Below are 26,702 nucleotides of genomic sequence, written 5' to 3' on the forward strand. Positions count from 1 at the left end.
CGGTACACAGGAATTATAAGTTATAAATATTACTTTAAAATGGCAAGAAACTAGCTAAAATGAAAAGGGCAGATACTTAATGTTAATGCCATGAAACTTGTAACACGAAATTCGTTGAATATTAATTTGAAGGCTTTAGAAAATATGATAGGAAGAGACAATTCTCCGACTACAAAGGACAATGATACTGTTTTAGTCCATTCATCGTTCCTAACGAGCTGCACATATACAGTAGAGAGTAGAAATTATAAAAAGAAAATGATTAAATTCTGATCAAAACTCTTTTATCAGTTATCCTCCTCTTCATCAAGCTCTGTGAAATCTTCTACCACATTAGCCCTAGCAGTTTGTCTACTTATACATCTCATTTCCTCAATTTCAACAACTAACAACGGATCACATACTACTTTTTCCGCCTGCAGAATCCTAGGGCAACCTGGAAGCAAGAAAACTAGTTGTAAGACTGAGTAGCATTTAAAATACAAGCTAAAAAAAATAGATAAATAATAAATACCTGCTATGGGGCATTTTGGTTGGCCCCTTTCTGATGATATATAGAGCATGATTGCCTTCTTCTCGTAGATATGCTTGCATAGCACACTACAGGAATGCAAGAAAAAAGAAAGATTAAAATTTGAACAAAATAAATAAGCTTGACGACATTAAGAAACCTTAATTTCAAACAACTATGTCAAATATCCCAAACAGCTGTTCTGCCATTTAGATTGTCCAGCTCCCTCCAACATGGTTTTCTGAATGGCAAATCCATTCCAAGCCAGAAAATAAATTTCAGCTCAGGACAATGGACAATTCAACAACCAGAACTGAAGTTCCCATGTTCCAACGGGAAATTACCACATTTGTCATACCATTGCCAATACATTTCAAAATGACCCATGACTTTTTCAGTCTTCAGAACTATGCGCCTAAATTTGCTGACAAGCAACAAAAATCATTGCAGTTCCAAATTCGTTATACCTGTTATTTCTGTTGACTAAGATGATGCACATCATTTTTCTATTTTATGTCACTCATCAGTTTGTGTTCTATTTTACTGCTAATAAAGACATGGTAAGGTGAGATAATATTAGTTTCTTTATTACAAAGTGTTACTTCATTACGGAGGAACAAAGAAGGAAAAAATTTTATTTAGAACATTGGTTACAGGATTCGGTTACAATAACCATGCAATAGTGGCTGTTGTGCAAATTTCAAATCCCCATGTCCATTTATAAAAATAATGACCCACGTAACTCCATATTACTTCAATAGTGTGATACTAATCCACTAGACCAAGGTACACACAAAAAACCAACAGGTAGCTTTACTGGTTTGATTTTGCCAAAGAATATTGGTGTCATTACAATCAAGGTTCAGTAAGAGGGGAATCAACAGCAACAAGAACTGCTTAAAGATGGGGGTACTTTGCAAGGAATGCATGTATAAATATTTCATGGAAAATTTAGGATTTAAGAGCATATGACACTTGTCTTTAACTGAACAAAGATGATACACCAACACAAACATGATTGGAATTTTGGGCATGTGGATGAGATATTTTGAGATTGTTACTTGTTGTGGATAATGGATAACCTAAATCCATAACAAACAAATTTTATTTATCTGGTAGTTTCTTTTTAGATTTTTATTATCCTATCTTATTATATTTTCTATTATCTTATCCTAGACCTAATGGTTGCTTGTATTTTGATTTAGACTTCTACTTCGATTAGAAGTTCTAGAACCTCCATTATAAAAGGAGTTTGTTTTATTCAATAAAATTAAGCAAATTTATTTTAAGAATTGTGAGATTGAGACTCTCTCCTTTTGAGTCTTGAGGTGTTAAGAGCTCCATCTAATTGAGCTCCTTCCCTATCAATCATACCATGATGCAATCCACAACTCAAGACCATAACATTACTCTTTCGGTGTATAATCAGACTGATAATTATTTTCTTTCCCTTGGTTCCTACCTTCTCAAAGGGATGTGTAGTGAAAAAGCTGATAGACCTCCTAAGTTCTAACGGAATAGGCACCCTAGAAACTAGCTAAAATTCTAAACAAGCGGCCAACGGCTTCTCTGATTGCAATCAACAAAATTTGCATTAAAAAATTAAAGAAGGAAAAAACCTCATATGGCTAAAGTGGGGCCAATAGTTACCCACACAACAAAACAATCATCATTAATGGAAAAAGATTTCATAAATTTCAAGCAACTCAGTACCTGCGAACTGGCTCTGCTAATTCAGTAACAGGCTTTCCACTTAATGGACAAACGACATTTAAAAGGCTAGACTGGGTGCTGGTCATTATGATGTCTTCTTGCTCTTCTCCTGGCATTGGCTGCCCTGAATGATGAACATTCTAGAGAAGAAGTAAAGCACAAAAAGCAAGTGATTACCCATAATAAAAAAGTAAACATGGATCAGGCAAAGAACAATGAAAAACTGTATTTATGTATGGATTTATTTGAAAGAGAGACAGTTCTATAATCTAAGCAGCCAACAAGATGATAACATGTACAATAAAGCAACCAGCAACACCAGCACCACATTTACGCAGTAGAAACCAGGAAATTTAAATATAAAACATACCAACCCATACATCCCAGTCCCATGACAATAAACAATGAGAAGATCAATAAGGAATTCCTAGTTACAGTTTAATACCTTTGAAAAAAGTTCAATAACACTTACCTTCTTTTTTCTTCATCCAAACATATCTCTCAAAAACATGCTACCTGACCACTGATATCATCTTCCTTCAGCAAGAATACTTCAAATGATCTCACTTCTCAGACAGAAATATTTTTTTACAACTCTTATCATGACCTATATCTCACATCAGTAGTGAAACAGGTTACCTTGATTTGTTTGTTCATCTCAATGATGGGAAAGTAACCTCAGGTAGCAAAATTTTGGGTTGTGGGTACGTTGTGCTACAATTATCTGTCCTTTTCTGATCTAGACTACTCAGTACTCACTACTCTTGAGTTCACAATGCGGAACAAGCACAAATGCTTAAACTTGAAAATCGATAATTGACCGGTAAATTTATCAGTTGAAATGATACTTCTGGATTATTTTATCAACAACCTTTCTTTTCCCTCCTTTTTGGGACTAACTACCCAGTTCTACAACTTGAATGTATATTTTTAACTTTCACTTGCAAGGAACTAATTAGGCATCAAACAGTGTTATATCACAGGAAAAAAAGATGTATAGATGGTAAATCTGTATTCTTAAGAGGAAAGCAGCAGTCCGATAAGAGAGGTTTTTTGTTTTCATTTGAGGAATATAGAAAACAATAGCAATCTACCAGCAAAGGATAGCTGTGATAATTAACAAGAAATGAAGATATTACCAATAGGCACAACCTAAACAGTATCCCAAAAACCTGAAAAACATACCCAAACAGCTTCTCTAAATTTACGTATCAGCTGATGATTTTGTGAAGCGGAAGATGAACTAGACTTGAGCTTCTCGAATTCATCCTCAAGCAACTTCTTGAAATCAGTTAACTGTGAGTTAAACATTAAACCAACAGTTCATCCTATAACGTGAATAAAAGCAGAAATCTATGATTCAATAACAAACAAAAATGAGTATGAAAGAAATAATTCAAGCACCTCTGCACCAGGCTGGTATATATTTCCAACAGATTCAATTGCTGCTGCATAAGTTGCACAATTTTCATAAGCCTCCACCAACTCAGCAACAGCATTTTCAAGGTCTTTTACCTGGAATTAGTAAGTGTCAAATGATTTTAAGATCCCGGAAAAAAAAGAACTCCAAAATCTTAAATATGTTATTTGTTAGTTATAGCACATATATGCCCAAAAGAAATGCTGGATGTCATTTGTCAAAGTTTTTAGGACAAGTACAGAAAAACAACAAACAAAATAAGCAAAAAAACAAACTAGATGGTAAATACATAGACAAGAGACAACACAGTGGCAAAAGAAAAATCAGATGTTAGGCACATAGCAAAAGACAGATAATAGACAAATCCTAGCTAAGTAGCTAAACAGGTAAACAACCTAGGAAAGCAAGGTACTTGATCCAACCAGCAAAAGACTGAACAACACAAACAAGAAGTGAAAGATAAACAGCAAAACAAACTAGCAGAAAAGCATGCTTCAAGCCCTCAATATATCTAGTTGTTGTCAAACTTAAACGCAAGAAAGAAACAAGTCAGGAAATCATATTATGCCGTTTGAGACAAAGTATAATTCTCCTAATAAAGAAACCAGGATTAGTTGAGCAGGGTATTGTTTTTAAGTGCTGATAATTGGGAAAAAGATTACAATTCAAAAATTAACTTCACTTCATCGAGTTGGATTTTCTTAGCACAAGACATGGTAATTTTTACTGCATTAGTTGCCAAACAACCTGAACTAGAATGTCTTAATCAATTTAGGTATTGTATAAGTTATACAACGAAACCTTCCACGTGCAAATGGCATTAAATAAAAGCTATAGAACACCTTTGCGGATTCATTATCTTTCTCCAAGTCAACTGCAATGTCCATCATCATATGCAAAGCCTTCCGTATTTCCTGAAACAACGAATCAAAGTCAATCATTGTAAGATACAAAATGAAATGAAGTCCCATTAAATGATTAGCACTTTTTGAAGTGCCTATATTGCCAATTAGGAGCAAAATATTGACATCAACTTTAGCTCTTGAAAGCAAGAGAGGTGCATTTAAATGCTAACCAAGAAGGCAAAGGACATTATACCTAAAAACATCATAGTTTAATAGCATTTAAAGTAATTAGCTTGATCTCAAGACTTCTTATACAAACCAAATATCACCTAAAGCTATTAAGGAATATTGGAATATGGCTTGTGAGTACACATCCCACATCAGCAGGGTACAAGAAAATCAAAAGGTATATAAGTTAAAGTCAACCAAACAAAAAAGGCTTAGGCCATTTTAGTGATGGGGGTTCACCATAGAGGCTTGCTTGTTTATTGATCTCCACTCTTGCGCTTGTGATTTTCAACAGGGTATAGAAGCAGCACGGCCCAAACGCCATGGATCCATAATCCAAAAGTATTATGAGTTGAGCTTGAAGGAGATAGACTCATGATCTGAGCCAAAGATGAGCAAGACTTGTGGACCTATGGGTTAGTCAAATAAGAGCTAGACTGTGAGGGCAGAGGAAGGAGGAGTTAGACCCTTTAGATGGGCCACCTCATCCAAGGATGAGTGACATTGGATTTAGGTTAGGTTTCACAAGCCCAGTTCACGTGTCATTGCAAGAAGTAGTCCATCTAACTTGTTTGGCTCCTCCTGACTCTATCCTTAGGAGCTCTTCTTTGGGAGGACATCATCTAATTATCACAAGCAAAGTCCTAGAAGGGAAAATCTGAAAAAGAAAAATAATCCTGCTTCTAGTGTTAAGACCTGTGCTAGCATGGCTGATAACATAGGTTTGAAGAAATAACTGACGGCCTTCCCCTTCTTCCCCAACCAATGAAATAGTTGTCTTAGCAAGTACCATCTCAAGATTCGGAATGAGTGAGATTTAGTTCCATAATCATCAACTACTTTCAATGTTCTTAACAGAACACTAAGGTTTAAATATGCGATGACGGCTAGAAATCATTTGTTTAATGGCTACAAAGAACTCCTTTTGCCCACAAATTGAAAAGCAAGAGATACACAATTTCAAGTTTTAAAATGAGTGCATAAGTAAGCCTGCTTAATATTGCCATAGTATACTGCTCAACTACGACATTAGAAGCAAAAGCAAAGTATTACTGCCTACCACGTTATTGTGCATTGAAAACTTGTGATTCTATGGCAAAAAACCAGAGGAACTACATTACTACTGGATCCATTTCAAGGGACGCCCATGTAATCATTCCAAACAAATAGGAAAAAAATATGCAATTTAGGGATACTACACTTTAGTTGAGCTTTGCCTGATTCATAACAGAAGGTGCAGTGTTTTGATTTTTTTTTTTTTTTTTTTTTTGTAGCGTTCAAGACGCACTAATTTGCCCTCAATAATTTTGAGTTAAGCCTAAAGCCAGGAAACTTTTAGAAAAAATAAAGAACAACCCTACATTTAACAATACATAGAACAATTTAGCATGAGACAGTCACTTTTGAACTGAATCAAATTACTATGACCAATCAGTATTCGGCATAAAAATTCAATTTTGCCTTAGGGAAGCCGAAATTGAATTCCACATCTTTTTTTTTTTCGAAAAAACCAAGAAATTTCGGAAATGGAAATATCACAACAGAAAAGTGGAATTCTATCACGACTCACGACTTACGGCAACGAGAGACTGGCTTTCAGCAGAGAGGGTTGTGGCTGCATTTTTAATTCTTCCGGCAGCGCCACCGTGACGCGAAGCTGAGGTCGATGCCATGTACGATGGGTTTGGTCGAAGCGCAGGTTGGAATGCCGGTTCAGCGATGGAGGTTTGGTGGAATCTGTGTGGAAGATACTTTGGAATTTGGAGGGAGTTTTGAGGAGGGAGGAAAAACTAAGAAAACTGTGGACCGACTACAAATTTGGAAGAGGATTAATTTGAATTTTTATTTAATATAAATCCATCATAATAAAAAAAAAAAACTATTTTCTATTCCGCATAAAAATATAACAAATATAATTAAGATATTAATAATTTATTTGTCTTATTAATTTATTCTACATTCATATTATTAAATTAAAAATTAAATAACTCATGACTCATTTTACTGTATTATTTTTAAAATTAATATTATTTAATAGGTTTTTCGAAGCAATTTAATAGGATATATTAATAAATTATAAATTAACTACTTTTAAAAAAATAAATAGCTTTATCTTTATACACTTATGAAAAATTTAAAATATATATATACTTCTTAGGGAAACTATTTGATTAGTGTTGGTTTCTTCACCCGGTTTAAGGTCAGGTCCATTAGGGCAGCTGGTTTCTTCACCCCGATTTAAGGTCAGGTTCATTAGGGCAGCTCATAATTTGAAGGTTTCTAAGCTCCTTCCAAGAAACAGGTCCAGTCCATTCAGTTCAAAGATCGAGTTTCAGTCCGTTTCTTCAAACAGGCAGGCCTAGCTCTTCCGGCTCGATGGACAGATCCTCTCTGAGCCTAGTCTTAACCTCATCCTCCGGCCTAGCTAAGAACCAGGAAGGAGTTCAGCCCCTTTGCTCTGTGGGACCATCCGCATGTGCGCTCGGGAGAATTAGGGGCCGTTACACATGGGACAGAGATCTGATTCCCTCGTACGTCCGTATCAACGTAGCAGGGAAAGGTGGTCCAATGATACACGTTCTGTTTCTTTTAGATCTAAACTTTTTCAGTTTTACAGAACCCATTGTAAAATCCTATTTTCTGAATATCAGATCATCACTATTAATTAAGAGACTAATTTAATTTAAGATTATAACCTTTATTTTATTTTTCATTCCAAATTACATATCATTTTTTAAAAAAAATTTAATTTATTTAATATATATATTAAAAATTATGTTAATTAAAATACTAAATTTTTATATTTTAAATTATAAAATAATATTTTATTATTAAAAATAATGTTTTATTAAGTAGGACTTATTTGGTCAGTATTAAAAATTCATGACTTAATTAGTAAAAAACAATAAATTTATTTAGCTTTCAAAAAAAAAAAAAAAAAGAGCTTAGAGTTTTTAGTGCCAATATTAATTATTTCTGCTTTTTGGATATTTTGATTTGAGTTCTTCAACGACGCTCTGACATTTTACACCGCATCACCTCTTAGAGCTTATTGGACAAATTTTAGAGTTTTTAGTGCCAATGCTTTTAGTGTATTTTAATTTTAATTCTTTGAGAGAGTAATTGTAATCTCTTTATCTATTCAATAAAATAAAAAAAATAATTGTTGATAAAATTAAGAGACTAATCTAATTTAAGATTATAACCTTTATTTTTTTATTCCAAATTACATATTATTTTTTAAAAAAATGTTAATTTATTTAATATTTTCATATTATATTCCTATTTAATATATATTAAAAAATAAAATTTATTAATTTTAAAAATAATTAAGTAATACAACGATATAAATAGAGAGTATATTAGAATATTAATTTACAATTTTTTTTACTTTCTGTTATTTTTCTCACTTTCTTTTTTTTAAAGACACCTCATAATTTTACTATATATTTTTCATTTTTATTAATATTGTTTTTCCTCATTTAATTAATATTGTTTTTCCTCATTTAATTAATTCACAAAATTAAAATAATAAACAATAAAAATCATTATAATTATAAAAAAAATAAAAATTAATGATAAAACTTATCAATCAAATTATAAAAAAAATAAATTGCTAAAATACTAGCTGATGTAAAATCTGTTGATAATTTATTAAAAAAAATTTTAATTAACAGGAGATTATTAGTAGTGATATATTTTAAAATCTAGCTATTGATAATTTCAGTACAAATTAAGTTTTCATTATTTAAAATTACAAATTTTGAAATAATTCAAATGAATTCAATTTAGGATAACCAATAATATAATAATTTAACTCTTTTTTTAATGAAAACTAATTTCGAATTAAAACTAAATCTTTTCGTATTGTTAAAATTTATAAAAAAAAATGATTTCACTTAAAAATTATTTATATTAAAATTACTTGATTAGCTTTCGATAAATTTTTTTATTTTTTATTTATTTTAATTTTAAATTTTATTTTTATTTTTAATTAATAAATACTTTTTTTAGAATTTAATTTAATACATTTATAATTGATTTTAAAAAAAGAGTCTATCTTAATATATATTTTTTAATGGTGAGCAAATTTTGTAAAATTTAAATTTTAAATATTGTGAAAATTTTAATAACGATTTTTCTAAAATATTTTTAAGGTGATAAAAACGATTATCATTTATAAAAATAAATATTTATATTTAGTTTAAAACTAATTAATAAGGATGATGAAATAAATACATTAATCTAATTTTATTATTAATTTATTTAAAATAAAAGAATTTAATTAAATTCTATTATTTTAAAAATATATTATAAGCAAATAATTTTTTTATAAATATAATAAAATCCTTTTCCTACAAAACTTGAATTTCAAACAAGGTGTTAATAATTTATTACTTAAAAACTGAAATTTGTTGAAAAAAATAAAAAAAAAAAAGAATTAAAATGAATTCTTATAAAATATGAAAATTTTGTAAGTTTAAAAAAATATTTTTTAAAAAATAATTAAATTAAATTTTTGTGATTTTTTTTTAATTTTAAATAAGGTGTTTGTAGTATATGATTTTCTGGTGAGTTCGTGGATTGTTGATGTTCTTGAATTGCTGGGTTTAAATTATTGGATTTTAAATTTCATGTGCTTGCGCCGTTGGATTTTCTATTTTTATGATTTTCTTCATAAGATAATATTTTATTATAAAAATTATTTTATTTTAAAAATAAGATAATTTACAAGTTCCTTATGATGTGCTTGAGTTTTTTTATTTTAATTAAAAATAATATATAATTAATTTTTTTTTTTTTTTCAAAAAGACATGTTACTCTTCCACATTAAACCTCCTCCCAATCCTTATTTGTTAACCGAAAAACAACCATCAAAATGTCAAAAAATTACAAAAAAATCCCATACTTTATATCTCCTTCTAAACAAGCATCGATTGTACAACTAAGGGTCTATATTTCCTATATTTTCAAAATCAACATTATTTATGTAACGACCCGAGAATCGGACCGCTACCGGCACTAGAATTCAGATCGACTTAAGATCGCCGGAATGCGTAGTAAGCCTACTATATATCATGGGTACCTGATAAAATCTCATACATGATCATTCATCATCACAAAAACATAAACATTCCATGAAACCAAGTTCAACATGTACATGCATCATACTGAAAACATAAAACTCATGCTACAGCCTTCATCAAATGTTCTAGTATGGTAAACATTACATGTCTCAAACTTGGTTCAAACATAACTCATAGTTAAAATTTTTACATAAGGATCATGTTAACAGGGATTACAAGGTAAAGAAAACTAGAGCCAAGCACAATTCTAATCCATTAAAATTTACATGTCCACACTATACTATTACATGAATTATACCAGCTACTATGCCGGCTTCCCGAGCTATCTTTGACCCTGCAAACCTGGGGTTAGGGGAAAGGGATAAGCTACAAGAGCCTAATGAGCAGAACATAAAAACAGTTTAATAAACATATGCTCGTATGAAATACGTCACAACATAAATAATTCACATCAAAATTGACTTGTCACCAGTAACCCTCTACATAATCCAATGTGCCCAGCCCTCGACGGACCTCCTCAAGACTTTCGCTTAAACATAAAATAACATATTCATAATGCCAGGGGTGTAGATTGGGTCTCGACCTGGACTTCCGTATCATATCATATCATATCATATCGAGGGCTAGTGGGTCATTCAATATCCATACACATCAATAGTAAATTATGCAATGCATCATATTCATGAATTCTAATGCAAACATCCTAATACATAAACATGGCATTCGTGATGCATGAACATGCTTAAAAGTTTAGTTACTTTGAAAAGATAGTTCAGTTCTACTCACCTCTGGCTGACGTTTGCCTATCAATGACGCAGCTAGCTCACTGAAGGCCTCTACGGTCTCCCCGATCTTATTCTATATAGATGGACTCAAATGAGGGATCACACATAACTATTATATGACTCTAAGCAACTCCCCAAAAATCCCTTTAAACATACCAAAACATGCGCATTAAACAAGCAAAGAAAGGCTAGGCAGGGGACTTTCGGCGGCAAGTTCGGCGATCGAAGGTCCCTCACAGATCCGAAAGTCAGGGACTTTCGGGGGCAGGTTAGGCGGCCAAAAGGCTATATCCACAAGTAGGTTTGGCAGCCGAACCTCGGTTCTCCAGCAAGGCAGAACCTGATTCTGCCCCATGTATACAGCCTCTAAAACTCTCAAATCCTCACACCCAACTCCTCAAAACATGCATACACACTCATCAAGCATAAGGGGCATAAAAACTAGTCTAAGCCCCAATAACAACCATAAAAACAGCACAGGAGCAAACATTCAATAACAACCCAACTCAAACCCTAAAATATTAGATCTAACCATTTCATGCATTATTAACCCCTTAGCCCTTCTTAAAACTCAATTAAAACATAAGGGAAAATAAGGATTTAGGCTTACCTCTTGGAGATCTAAAGGTGATAGCAACCCCAACGTAGAGATGAGGTAAAACGGTCTCCGGAGGTTTCCAAGATTTCAAAACTTGGATTCAAGCTCAAATCTTCAAAAACAAAACAAACTCATGAATTTATTTAAGGGATTTGAAGGAAAACAACAAAATCACCAAAGGAAGGGTAAGGACTCACCTATGTCCGAAAATGGGGAGAAAACTCCCTTATCTTCGGGCTGAAGGCCTCTTATAGGTGGCTGGACGAAACCATCTTCGGGGGCCAAAAGGGGAGATCCCGCGGCATACAAGCCGTGTTCTCTCAAGGTCTGCAACACAATCCTCAGATGATGGGCATGCTCCTCTGCATTCCTGGAATACACTAATATATCATCAATGAAAACAATAACAAAGTGATCCAGAAACTGGCTAAAAACTCTGTTCATGAGATCTATGAATGCTGCAGAGGCATTGGTTAGCCCGAACGACATCACTAGGAACTCATAATGCATATATCTGGTCCTGAAAGCTGTCTTGGGTACGTCTTCCTCTCTGACTCTCAGTTGATGATACCCGGATCTCAAATCTATCTTCGAAAAACAACCGGCTCCTGCTAGATGGTCAAACAGATTATCGATACTGGGTAACGGATACTTGTCCTTGGTAGTGACTTTGTTCAACTGTCTATAATCGATACAAAGTCTTAGGGATCCATCCTTCTTTTTCACTAACAAAACCAGAGCACCCCAGGGTGAGGTACTAGGTCGAATGAAACCCTTATCTACCAACTCTTGCAACTGCTCTTTCAACTCCTTTAACTCTGCAGGTGCCATCCTGTAGGGAGGAATAGAGATGGATCTGATTCCAGGCATTACTTCAATTTCAAATTCTATCTCCCTAGCAGGTGGTGAACTTGGTAGCTCATTTGGAAAAACATCAAGAAACTCTCTGACGACGGGCACTGAAGCAGGTTCCCTAACCTGAATATTTAGCTCTCTGACATGAGCAAAAAACCCCTGACAACCCCTCCTAAGCAACCTATGAGCCTTCAGGGCAGATATTAAACTTCTAGGCATACCTATCTTGTCTCTTCTGAAGACGACTCTGACCCATTTTGTTCTCTGAACCTGACTACCTTGTCTCTGCAATCCAAGGTAGCACCATGAGTAGAGAGCCAATCCATCCCTAGAATGACATCAAAATCGGTCAAGGCTATAACCACAAGGTCAGCTGGAAGGCACCTACCCTCAACAAAAACTAGACTAAACCAGCAGACTAACTCTGCCACAGATGGATCACACTTGGGCCCACTAACCCAAAGAGGACACTCTAGCCCAGAAGCTATCAAACCCAAACTCTCTACGGCTCTTGGAGAAATAAAAGAGTGAGAGGCACCAGGTTCCATAAGAGCATACACATCAGAAAACCCAATAGTGAGTTTACCTGACACCACTGTGTTTGACGTGTTAGCCTCCTGTTGTGTCATAGTGAAGATTCGTGCTGGAACTGAAGGACCTTCCCCTTGGAAACCTGCTGAAGAAGAGGCTGTCCCTCTCCCTCTACCTCGCCCTCTGCCCTGAGATGTGGCCAAAGCTGCTAGCTGAGCCACGCTGCCAGAAGCTGTCTGCTGAGACTAAGCCATTAAAGTTGCATTGGGACACTTACGCCCCATGTGCCTCTCCTGTCCACATCTGAAACATGCTGTAGTCCCAAACCGACAGACCCCTTTGTGCGGCTTACCGCACCTCATACATCCGGAGCTATCCGAATCAGAGCTTGAACCACCGCCCATTCCCAGACCAGACTTCAATCTGTTCCAGAACTTATTCTTCTTCGGCTTGGATTTGTTTCACTTTTTACTTCCTGTGGCGGCTCTATTTAGAGAGGAGAGATCAAACTTCCCTGTACCCAGGGTTTTGGAACCCGAGGACTGTGCCACCTGTTGCTTTACTGTTCCCTGAATGATGGCACTAGCCTCCATTTTCCTGGCTGTATCCATGATAGTGTGAAAACTCTCCCTCTCTGCTGCTAAGATCAAGAAAGAATACCTAGAGTACAGTCCCATGGTATACCTCCTAGCCTTCTTCTGGTCAGTGTCACATACCTGACCCACAAACTGAAGTAACTCCAAGAATTTATCTGTGTATTCATCCACGCTCATATCTTTAGTTTGCCTCAACTATTCAAACTCTATCACCTTCAACTCCTCGAACTATCTGGAAAAGCCCATCCTGCAAACTCATTTGCAAACTGCTCCCAAGATAGGCTATCCACTCTCGAGTCCACATAATTTTTGAACCATTCCTTTGCTTTCTTGCATTTGAGGGTGAACCCCGCCATTTGAATGGCTCTATTGTCACTAGCCTCAAACTCATCAGTTATCATTTTCACCGTCTTGAGATACTCAAATGGATCATCACCTGTTTTATACTTGGGAGCATTCAACTTCAGATAGTCCGTCATTTTAACCTTGCTCCCTGCTGATGGGTTAGGTTTGGGTGGTTGAGTTTCAAAAATTCCTAGTTCTGCTGGGGGAGGAGGAGGTGGTGCAGCATTCCCTGGGTTAGGGTTTGCTGGATTTTGATAAAAGGGTGGAGGCGAAAACGACATGGGGTAGGGTGGATATGGTGGGTAGTAGGGAGGATAGGGCATGAATGAGGGACATGGGTTGTAGCTAGAGAAATCTGATGTGCCTCCCATCGGATACCCCGGTCCCTGTGGGTAGGGTTGGTACTGAGGCGGGTAAGCAAAACCCGAGGTCTGAGCGCCTCCTTGCGATTCTCCCATACTCTCTTTTGACAAACCTACACCCAGACTTCTGTATCTTCTTTGCTCATCCTCTACTGTTTCCCTCACATCCGCAGACATCCTACCCTGATCTGTTTTCCTTCTGTTTACATTAAAAGACCTTCTAGGGTCCCTTGATGTTTCACCTCTATTGGTCCTACTCGATCGTGCCCTTGACGGAGCAGTAGGAGGAAGGGCATCCATGCCCTCATTCTCAGGTAGAACTCCGGTCCATCGTGTAGATCGACGTGAGCCTCGCATCCTGTCTTCTGAAAAACAACATAAACCACATAAATATTAGCATCATAATGTTCATGTGGACACACATGAACCCACATCATATACATCACATATCATCAATGCACATGCATATAGTCATGGCATCACACAGCATCACACATCATCATACATTTCTCAAGACAGGACTCTACATCCTATCCTAGTGGACATGATTTTTCCTAATGTGCTTTCCCTTCTATAACATCTATGAGCCTGACACTCTCTAGGTCCAACTATATGAATCTAGGGCTCTGATACCACTCTATAACGACCCGGGAATCGGACCGCTACTGGCGCTATGATTCAGATCGACTTAAGGTCGCCGAAACCCGTAGCAAGCCTACTATGCATCCTGGGTACCTGATAAAATCCCATATATGATCATACATCTTCACAAAAACTTAAACATTCCATGAAACCAAGCTCAACCTGTACATGCATCATACTGAAAATATAAAACCCATGCTAGAGCTCTCATCAAATGCTCTAGTATGGTAAACATTACATGTCTCAAGCTTGGTTCAAACATAACTCATAGTTAAAACTTTTATGTAAGGATCATGTTAACAGGGATTACAAGGTAAAGAAAACTAGGGCCAAACACAATTCTAATCCATTAAAATTTACATGTCCACACTATACTATTACATGAATTATACTAGCTACTATGCTCGCTTCCCGAGCTATCTTCGACCCTACAAACCTAGGGTTAGGGGAAAGGGATAAGCTACAAGAGCCTAGTAAGCATAACATAAAAACAGTTTAATAAACATATGTTCATATGAAATGCGTCACAACACAAATAATTCACATCAAAATGGACTTGTCACCAGTAACCCTCTACATAATTCAATGTGCCCAGCCCTCGACGGAGCTCCTCAGGACTTTCGCTTAAACATAACATGACATATCCATAATGCCAGAGGCGTAGAATGGGTCTTGACCTGGACTTTCTCTTACATATTGCCAGGGGCGTAGAATGGGCCTCGACCTGGACTTCCGTATCATATCATATCATATCATATCGAGGGCTAGTGAGTCATCCAATATCCATCCATATCAACAGTAAATTATGCAATGCATCATATTCGTGAATTCTAATGCAAACATCCTAATACATAAACATGGCATTCGTAATGCATGAACATGCTTAAAAGTTTAGTTACTTTGAAAAAATATTTTAGTTCTACTCACCTTTGGCTGACGCTTGCCTATCAATGACGCAGCTAACTCACTGAAGGTCTCTACGGTCTCCCCAGTCTGATCCTACATAGATGAACTCAAATGAGGGACCACATATAACTATTATATGACTCTAAGCAACTCCCCAAAAACCCCTTTAAACATATCAAAACATGCGTATTAAACAAGTAAAGGAAGGCTGGGCAGGGGACTTTCGGCGGCAGGTTCGGCAGCCGAAGGTCCTTCACAGATCTAAAAGTCAGGGACTTTCAGGGGCAGGTTAGGCGGCCAAAAGGCTGCCTCCACAAGCAGGTTCGACGGCAGAATCTTGCTTCGGCGGCCAAACCTGGGTTCTCCAGCAAGGTAGAGCCCAATTTTGCCATATGTATACAGCCTCCAAAACTCTCAAATCCTCACACCCAACTCCTCAAAACATGCATACACACTCATCAAGCATAAGGGGCATAAAAACTAGCCTAAGCCCCAATAACAACCATAAAAACAACATAGAAGCAAACATTCAATAACAACCCAACTCAAACCCTAAAACATTAGATTTAACCATTTCATGCATTATTAACCCCTTAGCCCTTCTTAAAACTCAATTAAAATACAAGGGAAAACAAGGATTTAGGCTTACCTCTTGGAGATCTAAAGGTGACAGCAATCCCAACGTAGAGATGAGGTAAAACAGTCTCCGGAGGTCTCCAAGATTTCAAAACTTAGATTCAAGCTCAAATCTTCAAAAACAAAACAAACTCATGAATTTTTTTAAGGGATTTGAAGGAAAACAACAAAATCACCAAAAGAAGGGCAATGACTCAAATCCTTGCATTTTTTAAATCATATACTTGAATCCCTCTATAATCAGTCTGTTCTTATCTATTATAATTTAAACATTTTGATCATTGATTTTTTATTTCAAATAACACTCAAATCCTTATTAACTTTTATCTATATTATCTTATTTAATTAATTTTTAATATTTTTTTCTTTAATTTTTATTTATTAAAATATTTCAATACTTATAATCTCAAAACTTTCAGAAAATACTTACAATTTCAACTATTTTTAAGTGGTACTGGTAACCTTTAAAGTTTGATCACTAGTTTTAAACTAATATCTCTAATAAATGAAAGAACTGTAATTTTAGATGAATTAAATATAAAGAAAATTTAAGAATTTAGTTTAAAAAATATATTGACTGATTTGTCAATTATGCTAAAACTTAAAAATTAAAGTGTAGTTTATACAATATAAAGTTCTCACTTTTATTGAAAAATATTTAAGTGTTTATAAGAATATTTTAGATATTTAAAATATTTTTTTTATCGATTGACTAATAAAATTATAGATAGGGGAACTTTCAATTTGAACAAAATAATTATATAAAAATTTAAGTATTTAATTTTAAAATTACATTAAATGAACTAAAATATAATTTAATCTTATAAAAATTAAAATTTTAGTTAAACATTATCAACTAAAATAATTATTACGACATATAGTATTATTAAAATAGGAATTTATTTCTAAATTAAAAGTTTTACATCTTGATTTAGATAAATTATATATTTAGTCAGTGATTAAATGTAATTAAATAAGACGAGTTGGATCAAGTAGAGCGTAATCTTACAGGAAACTGATTTTCCTTCTTGATGGTCTATACTTCATATCCATCCTAAAAAGTTGGAAAATAAGATTATCTAAATTTTTCATAATTATATATAAATTTAATTTTCTCTCTGGTCAAACTAAATCCCAACTTCCTCTCCTCACCTGACAAATTAACCTTCTATCAGGAGTCAATAGCGGTATGAACGATCGAGCAAGTCAATACCGGTGGGAATAAGAACAGGCCTGTTCGGTATTGTCATTAAGACGGTTGTTCAGAGAAACAACTAGTTAAAAATTAATTTAAAAAAAAATATTTAAAATCTTTATAAAACGATATTATTTTTATTCCAAATAGATATGTTATTAGAAAAAAACCTCCTGTGGTCGCTAATTGCATAACTCATAACATAACTCATAATGATATTAAACATATATGGAGTAGAGTAGTGATTGAAATTATACATTATTTCGTCACCTTCATCAGCAGACCATGCACCTACTCAATTATCCAGCCAAAATCTCTGCAGCAGGGCGTTTCAATTCCCAGAGCTACACAACAGTGGCCCCAAAAACTTGTTTTTCCAGAAAACAAGACGTAGTTTAACTCAGCCAAGAACCCACTAACCTCAGCTTGATCAACCAGAGCCAATCAAACAAGCATAAAGCTCATCAAATTGCAAGACCTCACCATTCACGTCTTCATGCAAACTAGCTAAGCTACCTCCTTCAAAACAAGAGTGAAAAGGAAGAGGAGAAGGAGCAGGATGAGAAGGAACCATCTCAGGGCTGAAAGCAAACGCCATTATTTGAGCCTCCCTTAACTCGTCTCTGAGTTGAACAACTTCTCTCTCTAATCTCCTTTTGTCAGCCAATGCATTTTCTAGCTTCACTTGTAGCCTACGGTGGTCAAGCTCCAAGCTTTGTGTCTTCCATCTCGCTCTCCTGTTTTGGTACCAAATAGCAACTTGTTTTGGAGGGACACCCAATTGATTAGCGAGTTCAAGCTTGAGCTCAGGCTCAAGCTTTTTGGTGGTGGTGAAGGCTCTCTCTAGAAGCCTCACCTGGTCATGTGTTAGCCCCCTTTTGTTGCTGTGTTTTGGTGGGCGCCGGCGTTTTTGTTGGCTTTGAGCGTGGTGGAAGAAATCCATGCTGAGAAATGAGAGGCAGATGGGTTTGTTTTGATCCTTTAAGGGTTTAATTTATAGGAGGGTGGGGGGGAGAGAGCCTGCAAAGCAATTTGAAGAAAGAGGAGGAAGAGCTAATTAAGGAGTCATATATGGATGTGTGGTCTTCACGTGAAGATGGGCCTACTCATGAGTCATGATGATATAATATATTATGGGGCCATTTTAATTAATTAGTTTCGAAAATATAAACTTTATTTTTTTTTTTACCAATGCACTGATAATTGTATTTAACCTTACCTCAAGGTAAAGTATATATAGAAAGGAACCTATTAAAAGAACTATACCAAAATCGAGAAAAAGGAGAAGATTGAAGCGGCAACCGCCTAAGACTAAAAGTTGCCAAAGAAACACTCGCCATCAAAACCAGTGGCTAGCACCGCCAACAAATAAGTTATTTTAAGATCCAAAACAGGATATTCAGCATGAAATCTAGGTTAGAAACAATAAAACGCATAACATAACGAGAGCAAACGAACGCACTTTAAACAACTTCGCTTGTAAGACATGTATTATTAGACGAAATGATTATAGTTTCGAGATATCATTATAGGCACATGCAAAATTCTCAGTAAAACGAAAGCATATCCTCATATAGCACGAACGAACAGACTGTAATAGTTACATTAATGACTAAAGACATAATACTTAGTTTCAGAATTTCTGAAATTGAGTCACTTTCTCCATTTTTCGAGTATTACGTTTAGAGTTTTAAATATTCAACAGGTAAAAATAAATAATATATTGATATTAAAAATAATAAATTATTTATTATATTTTAATATATTTTATATTTATATATTTTATTATTAAATTTAATTTACCATTAATAAATTTTATATTTTTCGGTGTATATTAATTGGAGTAGATATGTAAAATTTAATAAATTAATTACTGTTTTAAAAAGATAATTTATAACTAAAAATATATAAAAATAAATAAATTATTGGGCTTAAAAATATTTTACCATGCAAAAATTCAAGATTAAAGATTTTTTTGTTACGTTTATAAATTCATCATCAGTTTATGATACCTAAAGTTTCAAGACAACGTCTGAAACTTTCCCACAAAATTGGGATTCAGAATTTATTTAAACCCCACATCTTGATGGGTGTGTAATTATTAATTAATACCAATTAACGTAATTATTCAATTAAATTGGTGTTTAGTAAGTGGTGAATTTTCATATTTAAAATATATATATATACTTTCAGTAAGCATAGTAAAAAATAAACACAAAATTGCGAAATTATTGTTATTTTTTATTTATATTGACAGAGCATAATCTTGTTTAACTGAGAAATAACAAAGAAAGAATTTTTTAAAAAAGAAAGGATAATTTTTCTTGCAGTTATTAAATTTTAGTATTTATTTCATAACGGCCACAAAATTTCCTAGTTGAATTTCAAATAGTAATTCTAATAAAAATCTGATGGAATCTCCATTTAGATGTTTAAAGTTACTTCTCTCATTAAATTAAAAAAAAAAAGGATTATTTACCATATAAGTTTGGGAAATATTTATAGCCTTTATAATTTTACATAATAAAGAATTTTATTTTTTTTCTTTTTAAATTTAATCTACGAAATCATATAGATATTTAATCGAAAATTTCACTGTATTCTATTTTTTCCTTTTAAATTTAATCTATGTAGGAGAAATATAGACACCTAATAAAAAATTTTACTGTATTTTCATGAGAGTTAACTATTTAAAATTTAAATAAAAAATTGAATGAATCTTTTAAAGTAAAATTATATTGAGTGACTACAATTAAATAAGCATTAAAATCGGTAATCACACGTAAAATTACTCTAATGAAAGACGATTGTTACTATTAATAAAGAAAAAGTGTGTCGTGAAAATCCAATCATGTTCCCTGTTTGTCAGTTGCATGATTCTAAGTAATTATGTGGACCGTTGCTGATGCATCATAGTGGGACCTACACATCCTAATCTTGACCCACATTAATAGCAAATCAAATGGCGTTAATTTTATTTATTAAGTATAGAGTTAATTACGAATTAAAAAATAATTATGCCCACCAAAGCTGAATTTAATTTCTTGAAATTGAGTTCCTGTCAGAGTTTGGTAATCTCATGCAGAATTCAAATTTCTTAAAGAAATATTTAAATTCAGATTCGTATATTTATTATTAATATTTTTACTTTATTTTATGCAAATCTTAATATAATTGATTTATAATTTTCTTACCATATAAATAGATAGCTTTTTATTAATATCTATTAGACTAATAGTTTTTATTTTTTATCTGCAACTGAAATTACATTTTATGGCCCATGTAAATTTGGTTAAAAAAAAAAAAAACAAAACATCTCAGTTTAATAATACAACCCAGTCCAACAAATACAACCCAATTCAATGGTCTCAAAACCAAAAGCAAATAAATCACAGACAAAATCAGTCGTAAAAAATCATTTCGGTATCTCATCTGCACCGATAATAGTAACGCGAAATCAAACTCAAGTGAGACCTTAATTTTATGATAAAAAAAAATCAACTAATAATTTAATAATCGCAAAATTAAATATTATTAAAAGCCAATAAGTAAATAAAAAGATCGACAACCAATATAAATTAAAGAAAGCACTAATTAAGAGTAGCATAAAATACAGTTCAACAGAGCGATGAAAATACTCACCGACAAAATTCATTGCAGCTTAAGAGAAATCAGACATACTATGGTATGGTTATGGAAACTCTAGAGCCATTATCATCACACACATGCGATGAAACTCCATCGAAATGACAACGTGAATTCTCTCCTTAAAACAATCTCTAACCATCGAACTCCTAGCCATAGAATTTGCAATACAGAACCGTCGAGATGATAGCCACCAAAAAAAAAAGAAGAAAATTAATAATCTCGACAATCCATCAAAAACTTAAAAAATCTCAATAACACAAAAAAAGACTTAAATTTTATATTCAAATTGACTTTCGGATAAAAGATTTACAAAATGTATAAACACGAAATCTAAATCACCAAGCGAAAAAAATAATCAAAATCGAGCCCCAATCGCGGATGTAAAATCACGATGCTCATCTCTACTCTTCTCTTTTCGCTTTATATTTCTCAAGTAGTATTAGAATAATAGTTTAGTCCATAAATTAAGTGAAAGAGAGGCACTATTATAACTTTATTTTTTTCAAAAAATTTTAAAAATATCTTTTAATATTGAATAAAACTTAATATATTGAAAATAAATATAATAAAAAATTAATAAATAAAATAATCTTTCTTAATAAAAAAATAAAATGAATAGAAAGTACAAAATAGAAAAGAGTATAAGGATATGGTATTTATATTAAATATAATTAATTATATTTGATGGGTTAAATAAAAAGAAGATAGCGTGGTTTGGAGGGATACACTCATCCCCACACTTGTGCTGTTGATGATATGGTGATTGGTGGGGTTAGAAGAAAATTGTATTCATGCATCTCTTAATGGTGATGTGTTTGGCATTTAATTTGGTCTAATGATTAGGGTTTGGATATATATTATAATCGGATAAATTAAAAGATTTAGGTGATGATTTTAATTGATTAATTAATTTTGTTTTCAAGTGGTAAAAGCATTAATTTTGATGGCTTCTTCTTCTTCTAGAATAATATTCCCAAATGCATGCATGCTCATATGAGCAGTCAACTTTGATCATGCCCTTAAGATTTTTCATTATGCTTTTTTTTTCATATGTGGAGATTAATTTGATTTTATTGCAAACAGGTGGCGACTATATTAATTCTATTTTTTAATTGAAAAACAATTTTTTTAATTATAAGACAAATTATTAAAAATCCAACATTCATTATATTAACTCTCTTTGAAATAAATAATTATAAAATAAATTATTAATTACTCATAAACTTAATCGAATCATAAATATATCTAAATAAATCTGATAAATTTCAAGTTTTACTATCATGTTGAAATGTATTAATATAATTTATGTTTTATAAAGATGTATCTATTTAATTTTTCATTTAAATAATTAATATAGTTAAAATAATAAATTTTATATTATATTTTTAATAAACATTCCACATATATTATCATGTTATTAAATTAATTTAAAATTAATAAATTTTACTTTTCAATGTATATAAAATATTAAAAAGGAAAGTGACTTATAATTTGATATAGATAGAAAAATAAAAATAAACCTAATTTTATCAATGAATATTATTTAACCTGATTTCTAACAGCATGTGTGATTAGTTTAATGAAACATAGAAATAATCCATTTATATTTTGTTTATTAAGGAAAATTTACTATTTCCTCTTAATTATCTATTAATAATAAAATAGTATCTTAATTTTAAAAATAAATGATTTAGTCTTTCAATTTTAATTATTTTAATATTGAAAGTCTACCTGTCTATTCAAATGTAATTTACTGTTAAAAATAGATAAAATGATAGTATTACTCATGAAAAATACTTTACTGTGTGAGATGTTGAAAACGAAGTGACTCCTGTTATATTATATCATCATATTGAAATGGTATATCAAGTTGATAGTTTATATATATATATATATATATATAGAAAGGAGCGATCCCAATTAAATTAATATAGGTAAAATAACTCCAATATAATATGCATTTAGCAGTAAGTCAGTCTCACAGTCGGAATTATCCAACCACACAAGCTCAACCTCTCCTCCCACTGCTAATCTCGCAAAATGATCCGCAACACTATTAGTTTCTCTAAAAATTTTTTTAACTTCCACCTCTCAACCTTACTGCAAAAGGCTATTGATGTTCCTTAATAAATTAACAATTCTAAAAGCTCCTTGACCTTGTCCTTGAACTAAAGCCACTGCAAAAGGCTATTGATGTTCCTTAATAAATTAACAATTCTAAAAGCTCATTGACCTTGTCCTTGAACTAAAGCCACAACAGCTGTACAATCAGATTGTAATTCAATCTTCTTCCACCCTCTTTCCTAAGTCAACCTTAAAGCACTGTAAATCCCCCACAACTCCGCTTCCAAAGGATCACATCTACCCAAAGCAAGCGTAAAACTGCCAAGCCAGCGACCGAAATGGTCCCTGAAGACACCAGCACAACCTCCACCACGAGAATTCACATTACCATCTGTGTTAACAGTTACCCATCCTAAGCCACCTGGTTGCCAAGCAATGAAAGATAAATACTTCAACCCATCCTTGTGCAGCGAGTCTCTCTGCCATGCCACCTGAACCGTTTTAGCCTCCTTCAAAATAAAATCCGATGAGAGCTCAGAGTGGTGAGAATCACGATCAAAGACAAAGGAATTTCACCACTTCCATAGCCACCATAGACCGACAGCAAACACAATATCCCAAGAAACACCATTGATCTGAGCATTAATACTCTGTAAATTAGAGGCCAGCCACCTAAACACATCATTGATACGAAAGAAATTATTCTCAATTTGTTCAGCACCAAGCTAATTCCATAATCGCATTGCCAAAGGACAATCTCTCAAAGCATGAAAGATCATTTCTGGTGTAGAAGAGCATAAGCCACAACCATCAAAATTAGTGAAACCGAGTTTCTCTCTATGTTACACATGATTTTTCCATGAGCAACCTCCCACGTAAACATTCTAACCCGCTGTGTTCCTCTAGCCTTCCATATCCATTTCCAAACCCGCTGAAGGTCTTCCCCATTAGAATTTAAAAGAACTTCATATCCTGATTTAACAGAATACCTACCCGATGAGTTTTTGCTCCAAATCACGCCATCAATATCCTCAACACCATTAGATAGAGTTAACGGTTGCAAGAAGCTCAAAATATTTTGGGGAAGAACTTCCCTCAAGACATCCCAATTCCATCCTACACCCTCAATCCAGTAGTTGTGAATCTTGTCTGATAGACTCAAATGGGAAGCAGGCACCAAAGTGAACTCAATTAAAGGTCCTATAGACAGCCATGAATCTGTCCAAAAGAGTATCTCATTCCTAGAAACCACATTGTGACTGATTCCTTTACGAAGAAGCTCCAAACCAAAACACACCGCTCTCTAATTCATAGATGCTCCACTTTTCATCTTCATATCCTATGAAGCTCTACCAGTAGTATATTTCTTAAACAAACATTTAGTCCAAAACTCATCACAACTATGCAAAGCTCGCCATGCTAGCTTGCCCACAAGCGCCTGGTTCATGTGTCTCATACAACGTATACCCAGTCCACCCATATGTTTAGGCTTAGTCGCCGTCGCCCAATTGACTAGGTGCAACTTCTTATCACTAGAATTTCCATGCCATAAAAAGTCTCCACATATCTTTTCCATTTCTTTGCAAACTGAAACAGGAAGCACTGTAGTCTGCATTAAGAACACCAGAATTGCATTAAGAACCGAGCTAATCCTAGTGACCCTCCCTGCTTTAGAAAGCGTAGAGGCCTTCCAGCCAGACAATCTATATTTCATCTTGTCAATAACCTCCCAAAATGAAATTGGACCCACTCTCCCATGAAACGAAGGCATCCCCAGATGGCTGCCAAGACTATCAGTTCTAGCCATCCCTGCCATATTCACTAAATTTTCAGCCAAATCTGAAGTAATATTTGGAGAGAAAAATATGGAGGACTTGCTGAAATTTATTTGCTGCCCAGACACAAGCGAAAAATCATTCAAAATCTTCAAGATACAACCCATCTGCTCAACCGAGGCTTCAGCGAAGAGGACCATATCATCGGCAAACATCAAATGAGATATAGCTGGTCCTCCTCTACATATAGGTATAGGCTTCCATAACCCCTCATTGACCGATGCAGCAATCATATTATTCAACTGCTCAATACATAAAACAAAAAGATAAAGGGACATAGCATCACCTTGCCGAACCCCTCGAGAAGGCTTGAACCCTTCTAATTTTTTACCATCCCATAGTAATTTCAACGTAGCCGAGCTGACACACTTCATAATATTATTGATCCAAGCATCTGAAAACCCAGTATTGGATAACACTAATTCAAGAAAGTCCCAATTAAATCTATCGTAGGCTTTTTCCAAGTCGATCTTCAAAGCCATATAACCCTTAACCCCTTTAGCCTTATTTTCATCGAGTGGAGCACCTCTTGATATATGATCGAGTGGAGCACCTCTTGATATATAACAATATTATCCACAATTTGCCTTTCTGGTACAAAACTGTTTTGTTCCGGGCCAATCAAGAATGACATAACATACTTTAACCAATTAACCATAGTCTTTGTAATAATTTTATATAAAACGTTACAAAGACTAATTGGTCTAAACTGAGCAATATGGGTCAGATTCTCAACCTTCGGAATCAAAGTGATTAAAGTGGAATTTAGCCCATCAGGCAAGGGATTACCATGCAAAACACCCAAAACAAGATCACACACAACATTACCTAAAACACTTCAGGCACGTTGAAAAAAGCCTGCTGTGAAACCATCCTCACCAGCAGTTTTAAAAGATGCCATCTGAAATAAAGCTCGAGCCACTTCCTCTTTTTGATATGGTTTATCAAGGTCAGCACGAAGCTCCTCAGGGATTCGACGACAAGCAATGCCTTCAAGATTAGACAACACATAAGTCAAATCATTAGTGAACAAGCCCTTATAAAACTGAACAACCAAATTTTCTAATGAAGCCTCATCAGTCACCCACTGCCCATTAGAGTCTTGAAGCGCCGAAATTAATTTTCTCTTCTTTTTAACTTTAGCAGCCAAATGGTAGAATTTAGTGTTTCGCTCACCAGAGACAATCCATTCTTCCTTTGATCATTGGAACCAGTAGAGCTCTTCTTGTTTTAAAACCTCCTCCATCTTCTGACGTAAAAGAAAGTCCAGCTTGACTAAATTAGGAGAGTACCCGATCAAAGCAAGAGCACGCTGTACCCCTTCAATTCTCCTCAAAAGCTAACGTTTCTTAGCAAAAATATTTCTAAATTCCTCTCTATTCCATTTCATTAATCCTTACTGTAAACTCTCAATATTGCTCCACAGCTCATTAGAATGATTCCAAATAGTACGAACAGAATCAACAAAATCAGGATGAGCAAACCAAGCCGCTTGGCAACGGAAGAAATTACCATTTGGCAAAGGTTGCTCTCCCAAAGATAAAATAATAGGGCAATGATCCGAATGGAATTTAGGAGGATGAATAATCATAGCCTCAGCAAACCTCCACTGCCAAGCCATTGTGCATACTCCTCTATCCAATCTAGCCATCTTAATACCATCTCTCCCATCACTCCTACTCCAAGTAATAGGCACCCCTTCATACCCCATGTCCACCAAAGCAGTATCAAAAAGCCAATCCTGAAACTCTCTAGAACCAGTGGCATTATAAGTACGATACCCATATTATTCCTCCATAGAGACCGCAGCATCAAAATCTCCCAATACCACCCATTCCTCATCCATATTCAAACAAGAAAGTCTAAGGTCCTCCCATAATAAGTGTCTAAGGCCAGTGTT

General features: G+C 34.1%; 3 protein-coding genes across 3 annotated transcripts; all 3 read right to left on the bottom strand.

The window, feature by feature from the left end:
- Window positions 1–97: 97 nt before the first annotated feature.
- Window positions 98–6,539, bottom strand: LOC110610758 (E3 SUMO-protein ligase MMS21). The gene is made up of 7 exons (XM_021750823.2): window positions 6,295–6,539; window positions 4,487–4,558; window positions 3,629–3,739; window positions 3,410–3,520; window positions 2,225–2,364; window positions 515–600; window positions 98–436 (listed from the first exon to the last, which is right to left on the bottom strand). The coding sequence occupies exons 1-7, from the start codon at window positions 6,388–6,390 to the stop codon at window positions 288–290; spliced, it is 765 nt and encodes a 254-aa protein (XP_021606515.1). The 5' UTR covers window positions 6,391–6,539; the 3' UTR covers window positions 98–287.
- Window positions 6,540–17,446: 10,907 nt separating this feature from the next.
- LOC110610389 (homeobox-leucine zipper protein ATHB-52) lies at window positions 17,447–18,317 on the bottom strand. The gene has a single exon (XM_021750297.2). It carries the CDS (start codon window positions 18,196–18,198, stop codon window positions 17,686–17,688), a length of 513 nt encoding a protein of 170 aa, XP_021605989.1. The 5' UTR covers window positions 18,199–18,317; the 3' UTR covers window positions 17,447–17,685.
- Window positions 18,318–23,206: 4,889 nt separating this feature from the next.
- Window positions 23,207–25,284, bottom strand: LOC110611578. Its single transcript, XM_021751968.1, has 4 exons — window positions 24,345–25,284; window positions 23,857–24,185; window positions 23,570–23,692; window positions 23,207–23,476 (listed from the first exon to the last, which is right to left on the bottom strand). Exons 1-4 carry the CDS (start codon window positions 25,282–25,284, stop codon window positions 23,207–23,209), a joined length of 1,662 nt encoding a protein of 553 aa, XP_021607660.1.
- Between the last annotated feature and the right edge of the window lie 1,418 nt (window positions 25,285–26,702).

This window comes from Manihot esculenta, chromosome 3, assembly GCF_001659605.2.
Source record: "Manihot esculenta cultivar AM560-2 chromosome 3, M.esculenta_v8, whole genome shotgun sequence".
NCBI lineage: Eukaryota > Viridiplantae > Streptophyta > Magnoliopsida > Malpighiales > Euphorbiaceae > Manihot > Manihot esculenta.